Below are 11,922 nucleotides of genomic sequence, written 5' to 3'. Positions count from 1 at the left end.
TGTGTTTTCAGGATGGGGGCTTTAGATTGTGATAAGCACTACAGGGCTTGTAGAGTACCTAGTGCAATGGCACATGAGTTTCCGTGGGGATTTGCAGACGCTCGTGCAATACAAATAATAATAATTGGTATAACTGAATTTCACCTTAACTTGGCAGCTAAAAGACTGACCTTCCCTACATAGTGATAGTCTCTTAATGTACATCAAATTCCTCTCCTCACTGAAACAGTAAACTGGATTCGTGAGCCCCTGTGGCTGATCCCGCTCCCTCTAGCCCCAGCTACTTTAAGAATGTTTCCCTAGCCAAGGTAATAGAGTTTAAGGTAAGAAGGGACCACCAGATCATCTAGCCTGACCTCCTGCATATCACATGCCACCTGCCAGCATACTAAACCCAAGCACTGGAATTAGACCAAAGTATTACAGCCCACAGGAAACCACACTGATATGTGCCACAGGCGGAGAATAGAAGGAACAGAGATGCATCAAGGCCCCCGCAGTGGCAGGGAAATGATTAAGTGAGATATACCCGGATAATCCTGGCAATTGACCTGTCCCCACACACTGAAGGGAAAGGTGGGAAAAACTCCACAAGGTCACCTGCCAATCTGACCTGGGGGAAAACTCCTTTCTGACCCCACATATGGTAATCAGTTAGACTCCAAGCACCTGAGACAGAGAATGCTCAGAGCCCAGGCCCACTCTGCCCAATGTCCCATCTCCAGCTGTTTCAGACAAAGGAGATTAAAAAAAAACAATCCAGAATACCTTGGGAGCAGAAAGCCCTTCCTGTTCCCTGCAGGTGGCTGTCTGAAACCCTGAAGCGTTAATACTGTCAAGGGCTGGAGATCGTATAGCAATACACCCAGAAGGTAAAGATGGCTCTTCTCACAATTATAAATTCTAGGATATTTGTGAGACCTTTGACTCCAAACAGAACCACTTCCTTGAAAGTATCTTGTATCCCGCCCAGCATGGGCCCCCAACTGAACCGACTTGAATTTTCTTTCCACAGCTACTGAACAATGGGAAGAATAGACTCCAATCCAAGACTACAGCCACCACAAGTAAAAGCCCTGATACAGAGCAGAGAGCCACAGCTGTGAGTACCTGAGCACAAAAGCCCACAGCTGTGCTATGTCAGATAATAATTGTATAGCTAGAAAGCATAGTGATACCTCCACTGGTGGAGTTAATTAGATTTTGCACAGCTGGTGAAGGAAAACATGAGGCAACTACTATTGCTTTTCAATGCTGCTGGTCTTTTGACCTTCATTTTTTCTTTCTCTGGTACCTCAGTCATCATTAAACCCCCCTTTTAACACCAAAGAACTCACTGAGCTGTGGAATTAAACTAAGAATGTTTTGGAATTTAACAGTAAGAGCTGAGGTCCTGCTGACTTTTTCTAGGAAGTATAATGGCCCAGATCCACAAAGATACCTAGGTGCCTAAACCCCAGATCAACAAACCCCCGCTTAGCTGCTACTGCGCTCTGTAGGTGCCTAAGCTCACCCGCTGCTTAAGTTTTCACTGTAAAAACTCCCTATGTTTCTGCCTGTGGGTATGCACACTGCTGTTTCACTCTAGGCAACCAGATGTCTGTCTCACACCTAAGCCCAGCACAAGCCATAAACCAGGTGGAGGTGGGTGGGAGATGTCTATGCCTCCTGCAAGGTATAAGCCTGTAAGTTTTTTCTGAACATACCTACTAGATTGGGCTCCAGTCAAAATCCAAGGGGTGGAGATACCACCTCCCTTATAACTTTTAGCCCAGTGGTTAGCGCACTCCCCCAGGATGTGAGGTACCCAGGTTCAATTTCCCCCTCTGCCTTTCTCCCACATGCTGGGTGAATGTTCTACCCACTGGGATAAAAGTTATAAGGGGGAAGCAGCACCGCCACTGGCATTTCTTGCAAAGAATAGTTTAGGTGCCTAAGCTGCCTGACTCCACAAGAGGATTACTGGCTGCAGATTGCAAACAGAGATAGACACCTCCCTGTAGCCCACAGTTGGGTGCCTGATTTGTGAGCGGGCAGAGCTTAGGACACATCCCTATTGTTGGCATCTCTCACTGGCTCCCCACTGGCTTTTGTGGATTTTATTCTTAGGCCCCTATGTTTCCTCATTCATTCTATAGGGAACCTAGGTGCTTAATCCAGGCTTTGTGGATCTCATAGTTATTCCATTGATTTTCTAGGACCTAGAAATTAGGCATTCAGCTCTTCACTGGCTTTGTGGACCCAGGCCAGTGAGACTAGGGTACTAAGTGGAGGCTCACAGTTACCATCTAATTTTTCTACTAACTGATAGGTTGCTCTAGATGTAATATATCTAAGGCCCTACATTTTCAGTTTTTATTTTGTTTCAAATTTCTCAGGAATTTATTATTGTTATAAAAATTAAAAAACAGGTACAAATTGTTGCAAAAAATTAACTTTACAGTTTTCTGGGTAAATAGAGTAAATATTATTCTGTTGTTGTTTTTTTTTAACTTTCAATAAAACACTTAGGTTCTGAAACATAAAAACAGTTTTTCATTTTTGACCTTTTTACTGTGAAAAGTAGTTCACTCACTTTTATTTGCTTTGAATGCTGATCACTATCTGTAGAGTTGGTAATGTATATATGGCGGGTGTGGGATTGACAACAGTATATAAACCAGCACTTGAGTCCTTCAGGTACTTCTGACACTGCTCCCCACTCTTGAAAGAGAGATGACAGGTTGGTAACCTAGGCTATCTTGGTTTCTGAGCCACCATCTCTCCTGTCTCAGTGGGCTTGGAAGTGGAAGAGTAGAGGAGGTAGTGTGAGGAGATGGTGCCCTTGCCTCCTCCACTTCCTCCAAAATTCGGCTGAAAATTGGTAAAAACAGCATAATAGATTTTGGAAACTTGAGAATTTTTCAGTAAAAACTGAAGATGAATGGTCTTGGATATACTGTATGCAAATTCAGTTACATTAGAGAATGACCTTGTTAACGGACAGAAAAATTCTCTTTTGACTTCTAACCAGAGCAAATTCAATATGAAAGATATTAACAGAGAATAAACATGGATTCCCATGATATATTTTTTTTACTGTCACTTCTCAGGGAATAGTCACCGATTAGTAACATCATTGACTACAGATGCAATGACTACTTTGTGAAGGTAGCATTAAGAGTTCTACCATAAACTTAATGTTAACCCCCACTTTCCTCTATCTGTGAACTGAGTAAGCGTTTAGTTTGAAAATGATTCCATGTGCTGTATGTTAGTAGGCGCATTTATTAAGATAATTTAATGACTCTAGGGTGCATGTGTGATGCTGTATACCCTGGTGCCCACTCAGGACAGGACTGCAGGCTAATTCACTCATATGCTAATAGAAATCAAAGGAGTGTCTAAAGGTATTGTAGTATAATCAGGCCAATTCACTTGTGTGTTAGTTTAGTTCAAAGAAAATGTTAATGGTATTGTCTTCACTTATCTATAATCTGTAGATTGCTATCACATTACATTATGTATATCCCTGTAACTCTTTAACCCTAGATCAGTGATTCTTAACCAGGGGAACATGTACTCCTGGAGGTACTCAGAGGTTTTTCAGGGGTGCATCAACTCATCTAGATATTTGCCTAGTTTTACAACAGGCTACCTAAAAAGCACTAGCAAAGTCAGAACAAACTAAAATTTCATACAGATGACTTGTTTATACTGCTTTATATACTTTACAGTGAAATGTAACTACAATATTTATATTCCAAATGATTTATTTTGTAATTATGTGATAAAAACAAGAATGTAAGCAATTTTCAGTAATAGCATACTGTGTTACTTTTGTATTTTTATGTCTGACTTTGTAAGCAAGTAGTTTTTAAGTGAGGTGAAACTTGGGGGATACGTAAGACAAATCAGACACCTGAAAAAGGGGTACAGTAATCTGGAAAAGTTGAGAGCCATGGCCCTAGATCAAAAGTGTGTGTGAGTGTTAATATGAGAATATGCTTTATGTTTAAACTTCATGAAAACTAATGAAGCATAGTTGTTTGCTATTACATTACCTTTTACATTGCATATATCCCTGTAATTAAATTACGCATCAAGCATGACTGGAGCCTTGAAAATGTAAATGAAGACTCATGGAATTGTAGAACGGGAAGGGACCTCAAGCGGTCACCTAGGCCAGAGTCCTGCCATGAGTTCAGAGGAAAGTATTATTTAGACCATCCCTGACAGGTGCTTGTCTAACCTGCTCTTAAAAATTTCCAGTGATGGAGATTCCACAACCTCCCTAGGAAATTTATTCCAGTGCTTAACCATCCTAACAGTTAGGAAGTTTTTCCCAATGTCCAACCTAAACCGCCCTTGCTGCAACTTAAGCCCGTTGCTTCTTGTCCTATCCTCAGATGTCAAAGAGAACAATTTTTCTCCCTCCTGCTCGTAACAACCATTTATGTACTTGAAAACTGTTATCATGTCCCCCCTCACTCTTCTCTTCTCCAGACTAAACAAACCCAATTTTTTCAATCTTCCCTCATAGGTCATGTTTTCTAGACCTTTCATCATTTTTGTTGCTCTCCTCTGGACTTTCTCCAATTTGTCTACATCTTTTCTGAAATGTAGCACTCAGAATTGGACACAATACTCCAGTTAAAGCCTAATCAGCAGAGAGTAGAGCAGAAGAATTACTTCTTGTGTCTTGCTTACAACACTCCTGCTAATGCACCCCAGGATGATGTTTGGGTTTTTTTTGCAACGGTGTTACACTGTTGACTCATATTTAGCTTGTGATCCACTATGACCCCCAGATCCCTTTCCACTGTACTCCTCCTGGGCAGTCATTTCCCATTTTCTATGTATGCAACTGATTGTTCCTTCCTAAGTGGAGTACTTTGCATTTGTCCTTATTGAATTTCATCCTATTTACTTCAGACCATTTCTCCAGTTTGTCCAAATCACTTTGAATTTTAATTCTACCCTCCAAAGCACTTGCAACCCCTCCCAGCTTGATATCGTTCGCAAACTGTATAAGTGTACTCTCTATGCCATTACCTAAATCGTTGATGAAGGTATTGAACAGAATCAGACCCAAAACTGATCCCTGTGGGACCCCACTTGATATGCCCTTCCAGCTTGATTGGGAACAATTTATTGCTTAATTATTTGCTCCATTATCTTTATGGGTACTGAAGTTAAGATGACTGGTCTGTAATTTCTTGGGTTGTTTTATTTCACTTTTTATAGATTGGCATGATATTTGTCCTTTTCCAGTCCTCTGGAATCTCACCCATCTTCCATGATTTTTACTGCTTAAGAGTGCTAACTTAAAAGTAAGGGCCATTGTGTTCGACAATGGAAATTCACTGCCCATGTGTATGAAGACATGGTTCAGATTGCCTTCTGTGAGCAGAAACTATAAATACTGCTTCAAAGGAATAATCCTTATCTCTGACTCTTTGGATTCTTACAGAGAAAATACCAAATGCAAAGTGGAGATCCCTAGAAACATCTGGGTTCCCTGAAAAGTCTTTTGGGAAACTACCAGTGTATTACATCAACTGCTATTATTTTGGACTTACTAACTTTGACTCACCTATTATTATACTTTACCTGCTTTAACCTCTCAATAACTCTCATTCCTTTCTCTTACCTAATAAACCTATAGTTAATTTACTATAGAATTGGCTGTCAGCATTGACTTTGGTGTGAGATCCAAAGTACCAGCTGATCTGTGGAAAGTGACTTGTCCTTTGGGATTGGGAGTAACCTGCTTGGTGTGATTTTTGGTTTATGTGACTATTATTGCTAAGTCCAGTTTGTCTGGGTGGCAGAATAGGCTGGAGTACCTAAGGGGACTGTTTGTGACTCCATGGTAAGACTGGTATAGTGATCCAGAAGTATACAGTTGTTACTGGCTTGGTGAAATCTAATTATAGAATATACCACCGCTTTGGGGTGTCTGCCCTGTTTTCTGAGAGTCTGACGTGAGATTGGCACTCAGTTGTGAGCCACTCTAGACAGCATGGCAACAGTATTTTTATATAGTTGTTAATTTCCACTTTAAAAATTTTACTGCAGTTCTCAACATGGGAACCTACGGACTAGCATAATGGATCAGGCCATTGGTTCATTTATTTTAGTGTCCTATCACCACCACATGCTTCGGAAGAAGGTGTAAAACCAACAGAAACCCTGAAGAGGGTAATTATGGAATAATCTACCTACAGGGAAAGCTTTAGCCTAGAGTTTATATCTCTTCCAACATCTTTAAAAAAATCTTTATTGTAACTCTGGATTTTTTTTTTCTCAACAGAGACCCTGGTCTTGCCAACACTTACACATGTGTGTAACTTTATGCACATAAGTTGTAACAAGCTTCATTTGGGGCCCAGCAGGCCTAGTGGGGAGGCCACAGCTCAACAGCCTCCCAAAGTCTTGGGGTGGACTTGCGGAACACCGTGAGGGCCCGGTGGCCAAGTTACAGTCCATGATTTCCCCCATTCTTTCAGATGGCCAGAGGAGGAGGAAAGTCTAGGGTGGGGGGTCCCCCCAGCACAGCGGGGAAAGAGGTGAGGAGAATCTCAGACCCCTTTTAGCTGATACAATAGATCAGCCACCCTGTTCTGTCTTCAGTTTGGGGCATGGTCCCAGCACTCTGCTTCTGTCTGAGCAGAGGGTTGATAACACAGTCTCAACAATTCAGATAATCAGCTGATGTGGTGTGATTTTTTTGGTTTGTCTGAATATTTTGTGGCAATCAGATCCACAGGCTAATTGTGCATTATGTATTTCTTTTTATCAATTCTAAATTTGCTCCCTTTCACTTTCATTGAATCAATTGTTAATTATTATGGCTTATTTAACATTTATACTGTGATAGCCCTAAGGCCACAACTGGGTTGGATCCCAGGGTGCTAAGTACTATACAAACACATACCAAACGACAGTCCGTGTCCCCACAGTTTACAATCTAAAAGACAAGACATAATCCTTTTGTTGTTGTATTATGAAAAAGAGATGTGCCCTGGTACACTTTTAAACCTCCAAACTGGCACATATATATAGTTTGATCTTTACATTTCGTCTTAGGAAATCTTTGGAAAACTATTGAGTTTGTTTTAAGAGAAGTAACAAATAATCATTCAGTGTTGTCAATCCAGTACCTTGTATGAGCACGAAAAGTTAAATGAGCCCCACAGTTCATACAGTCATAACAACCAGAGTAAAAACAAATTACCACATACAGATCAACCCTCCTCATACTCCAATTAGTCACATTTTGTTTAATCTGAAACTCTGATTATCCAAATGTTTTGAATGTCCTTGAATCCTTCAGACAGTCGGAGATTAACAACTGACGTTTTCAGGCACAGAGACCCATGTGCAATTCTCAGTGCAGGACTGGGGCCAGAAGCCCAGAGCCACAAAGGAACTTAGTTGCTACTGCGATCCACAAAACTGGTGTGAAGCTACTGCCTACCCCTGTACTCAACTAAACTCACTCAGTGCCTAAATTGTCACTGCAAATGTCCCTTAGTGGTCTAAATTTATGTCTTGCCGTAGGCGTCCAGAAGCCTGTCTCATACCTAATCCCAGTGGTATCCTCAAACCAGATGCAGATTGGGGACAATAGGCAGGGGTACACGTATCTGGTACGGGTCCTCAGAGCAGTTACCAGATTTAGGCCCATTCAAAATCCAGGAGCAGGAGACATTGCCTCTCCTATAACTTTTAGCCCCATGGTTAGAGCACTCCCCACTATGCAGGAAATCTGAGTCCAAGTCCCATCTCTACCAGATAGAAAGGAGTTGAAAAGGAATCTCCCTATGCTCAGGGCTATGAGATATTCCAATGTGGGTCTCTCTTGATCTCTTGTTTGTAGAAACTGTTCCACTTCGGATTAAATAAATTAAATAGAGGGACTAATCACCAGTGTGGAATCATGTCCACACTCTCTCTCTGGCTCAGTGACTTTTTAAGTATTTATGTACAATGGAACACCTTCAGCTGGAGAGACTGAAAGATACTCATATCAGAATATCCGATAGCCCAGTTTTCAGAGTAACAGCCGTGTTAGTCTGTATTCGTAAAAAAAAAAAAAAGGAGTACTTGTGGCACCTTAGAGACTAACCAGTTTATTTGAGCATGAGCTTTCGTGAGCTACAGCTCACTTCATCGGATGCATAGCATATCGTGGAAACTGCAGAAGATAGCCCAGTGGTTCACACATGCTCCTGAGAGTGGGAGACTGCTCTTAAAATTTCCTCCATTTAGGCAGGGAATTGAACCTGGGTCTCCCACATCCTGGGTGAATGAGCTAACCACTGGGCTAAAAGTCATAATGGAGATACCACCTTCTCTGCTCTTTCTTGCAAAAACAGCTTAGGTACCTAAGCCACCTGGGTCCAGGAGAGAGGTTCCGAGGTGTGGAGAGCTCGTAGAGATAGGCCAGCACCTCCCTGCAACCCAGACATGGGTGCCTAACTCTGTATGAGGGGTGGGTTTAGAGACACTCATCTAGTTGGCATCTCCCATTGGCTAGTTTAGTTGGCTACCCACTAGCATGCTGTTTTTTATGGATCCCATTCTCAGGCACCTATCTCTCCCCATGCATTGTATGGGGAGATTAAGTGCTTAATTCAGGGGTTTTGGATTCTAGTGACTTTCAAAGTATCTAAAAATGAAGTGTGCAGTCTAAATCCCTCTGTGGATCTAGGCATAGTCTTAAAACTCATATTCCCTTAGTGTACATCATTAATTTTGATTCTGAATCCCCAGGTAATATGACCAGAGGGCCTTTCCCCAGGCATCTATCAAGATGACTATGACCCTGGTGTTCTGATGTCCACCTCGTAACAGTTATCCGTGCCTTTGTCACCTCAGGACAGGATTACTGTAACATGCTTTACATAGGGTTATCCTTGTAGATCACTTAGAAGCTGCAGCTGATGCAAAATGCAGATGGCTGCTTATTTACTTGATGGTGTTGGCTGTGGAACAGATTATACCAGGGCTATAAGATCTGCATTGACTTTCTGAAAAAAGAAAAGGAGTACTTGTGGCACCTTAGAAACTAACCAATTTATTTGAGCATAAGCTTTCGTGAGCTACAGCTCACTTCATCGGATGCATCCGATGAAGTGAGCTGTAGCTCACAAAAGCTTATGCTCAAATAAATTGCTTAATCTCTAAGGTGCCACAAGTACTCCTTTTCTTTTTGTGAATACAGACTAACACAGCTGCTACTCTGAAAATTGACTTTCTGTTCACTTCTAGGGGCATTTAAAGATGTTGACCTGATATATTCATCTCTGTAAAGCCCCATGGTTTGTCCTGTCCATCTAAAAGACAGTCCCTTTTTCTCTAATAGCTAGGGCATTCTTCCAGTCCCTGGGTTTGAAGGTCTGGGAGCTGGACACTCAGCTGAAGCGCCTCAACTTTGTCTCCGTTTTGGTCGGACAGAGTCCAAATTTATGGACCTTCAGGATACAGTGTAAGGTAGATCTGTTTATTCAGGGTCAGGTTGATATCTGTGGCTCAAGTCTATATTTTATTTTAATTTCCGTACATGTGCCAAGGGACTGGCTGCATGTTACAAAGGGGAGCCCCACATATGCTCATTCGTTTCTTGGTGGTAACGCTCCCCCGGTAGCTGTGTAGGGAGGAGAGTCCAGTGGTTACGCTGGGGAGGCGGGGGTTCCCTTCCTCCCAGGGCTTCTGTCACGGGGCTGGGGAATGCAGCCGGACCTCCCTGCGGTGCGTCCGGCTCGCACTCTGGCAGAAATGTTGTTGGAAAGGGACTCAGGCGTTTTCTGTTGCCTGTAGCAACCTCCCCTTGCTCCAGAAGAGAAACACCGGCCGCTCCAAAGCGTCCGGGGCGGCTGGGGGAAAGGCCAGGGGCGAGCACGGGGCACTGCCAGGGCTTCTTTGGCTCAGCAGCCGCTCGGGCTCGCAGCACAGGGCCCCGGAACGTACTAGCCTCGGCGCGGGGGGCTGGAAACGGTCCCTACGCAGCCTTTTAAAAGAGGGGCAGGGGAGGGCGCTCCGGCTCCGCACCCAGCCAGGTGCAGCCCCCAGGCGGTTTGTGTTGGGGCTTTTACCCCCGGCGCGGGGGCGGGGGAGCCGCCCGACACCGATCGGCCTGGTCTTGTCTCCTTTCGGCCAGGATGGCTGCCCGCGGCGAGGTGCCCTCCGGCCGCCCGCAGGCTCCCAGCACCGCTTCGCCCCGGCTGCCGCCTGTGATCCAGCACCCGCTCTCCCGGCTCGGCGACCCGGAGCGCCTGGCTCTGCGCGGGTTCGCGCCTCGCGGACAGCGGCCTGCAGGGGGCGGCGGCGGCGCCTGGGCCCCGCCGCCGCAGCCCCCCGAGCCGGAGCTGCTGGCGCCCGCCTTCCGCGGTGCCCGCTCCCTGCCGGCCCCCCCGCAGCCGCAGGAGGTCTCCGCCCGCGCGGCCCCGGGCAAGCCCAAGCTCCCGCTGTTCGGTACGTGCCGGCAGAGCGTGGGGAGGGGCCCGCCAGGGGCCAGTCTGCCCCCGTCCCGTGGGAGCTGGAGGGAGCCCCCGGGGCGGGCAGAGCTGCCGCGCGAGGAGAGCACAGGTAACCGGTATCTCTGCTGTCAGGGAGGGGGTGCCACATGCCTGGGGGATGGGACACGAGGAAAAGCTGATAGGGAGGGAAGCGGTGTTTGGTAAGTGATGAACACTTGGCTTTAGAAAAAGAAATGTGTTACCGGTGTTCGGTGCAACGTACCCGTCCTATCCCCAACCCAAGTGAATGGGCTTTGTTGGGTCACAGGCTGAAGATCGGGTGAAGGAAATAGGAGCCGGAGATTGCCCCTCCTAACCTGTAGGCAAACTGCTGCTCCTTCAAGACCATTACTCCAACTCGTAAGGTAGTGTAGCAGTAGCTGTCTGTCTGTAAGCCGGGCCTCTACATAGTCATGGATCCTGATCACTTTCCTCTCCAAGTGCTTCAGAATTGATTCCTTGAGGACCTGCTCCATGATTTTTCCTTAGGCCTACTCTTAAAATGCTTCCACATGCTAGACAAGTGGGATTCTCTTGTAGTAGAGGGGGGTTGCAGAGGCTTCCTTGTATGACCAGTGTGCCTAAAACTTCCTTTGCAGCCTCACCATGGAGTGGATGTTAAGAGTAACAAGAAGGATTTCTACAGGTATGTTAGCAACAAGAAGAAGGTCAGGGAAAATGTGGGCCCCTTAGTGAATGGGGGAGGCAACCTGTGACAGAGGATGTGGAAAAAGCTAATGTACTCAATGCTTTTTTCGCCTCTGTCTTCACAAACAAGGTCAGATCCCAGCCTACTGCACTGGGCAGCACAGTATGGGGACGAGGTGACCAGCCCTCTGTGGAGAAAGAAGTGGTTTGGGACTATTTAGAAAAGCTGGACGAGCACAAGTCCATGGGGCCGGATGCACTGCATCTGAGGGTGCTAAAGGAGTTGGCGGATGTGATTGCAGAGCCATTGGCCATTATCTTTGAAAACTCATGGTGATCGGGCGAGGTCCTGGAGGACTGGAAAAAGGCTAATGTAGTGCCCATCTTTAAGAAAGGGAAGACAGAGGATCCAGGGAACTACAGGCCAGTCAGCCTCACCTCAGTCCCTGGAAAAATCATGGAACAGGTCCTCAAGGAATCAATTCTGAAGCACTTGGAGAGGAAAGTGATCAGGAACAGTCAGCATGGATTCACCAAGAGTAAGTCATGCCTGACTAACCTAATTGCCTTCTACAATGAGATAACTGGCTCTGTGGATGAGGGGAAAGCAGTGGACATGTTATTCCTTGACTTTAGCAAAGCTTTTGATACGGTCTCCCACAGTATTCTTGCCAGCAAGTTAAAGAAGTATGGGCTGGATGAATGGACTATAAGGTGGATAGAAAGCTGGCTAGATTGTCGGGCTCAACGGGTGGTAATCAATGGCTTC

General features: G+C 45.1%; 1 protein-coding gene across 9 annotated transcripts in view; it reads left to right on the top strand.

Annotated features, from left to right (window-relative positions):
* The first annotated feature begins 762 nt into the window (after positions 1-762).
* LOC102931788 (EF-hand calcium-binding domain-containing protein 6) overlaps positions 763-11,922 on the top strand; it is a 97,558-nt gene continuing 86,398 nt past the window's right edge. For 3 of the 9 annotated variants that reach the window (XM_043546081.1, XM_043546080.1, XM_043546078.1), the window contains exon 1: positions 9,952-10,575. In XM_043546081.1, coding sequence (XP_043402016.1) covers positions 10,149-10,575 — 427 coding nt within the window. In that variant the 5' untranslated portion in view covers positions 9,952-10,148. Of the gene's footprint in view, positions 873-1,015; positions 1,103-9,950; positions 10,576-11,922 lie in introns of those variants that run through there. The other 6 variants (XM_043546083.1, XM_043546082.1, XM_043546076.1 and 3 more) reach the window with 4 other exon arrangements.

The sequence above is a fragment of the Chelonia mydas genome, chromosome 4 (assembly GCF_015237465.2).
Source record: "Chelonia mydas isolate rCheMyd1 chromosome 4, rCheMyd1.pri.v2, whole genome shotgun sequence".
In the NCBI taxonomy this organism is placed as follows: Eukaryota; Metazoa; Chordata; order Testudines; family Cheloniidae; genus Chelonia; species Chelonia mydas.
This window is presented reverse-complemented; position numbering and strand designations above follow the sequence as displayed.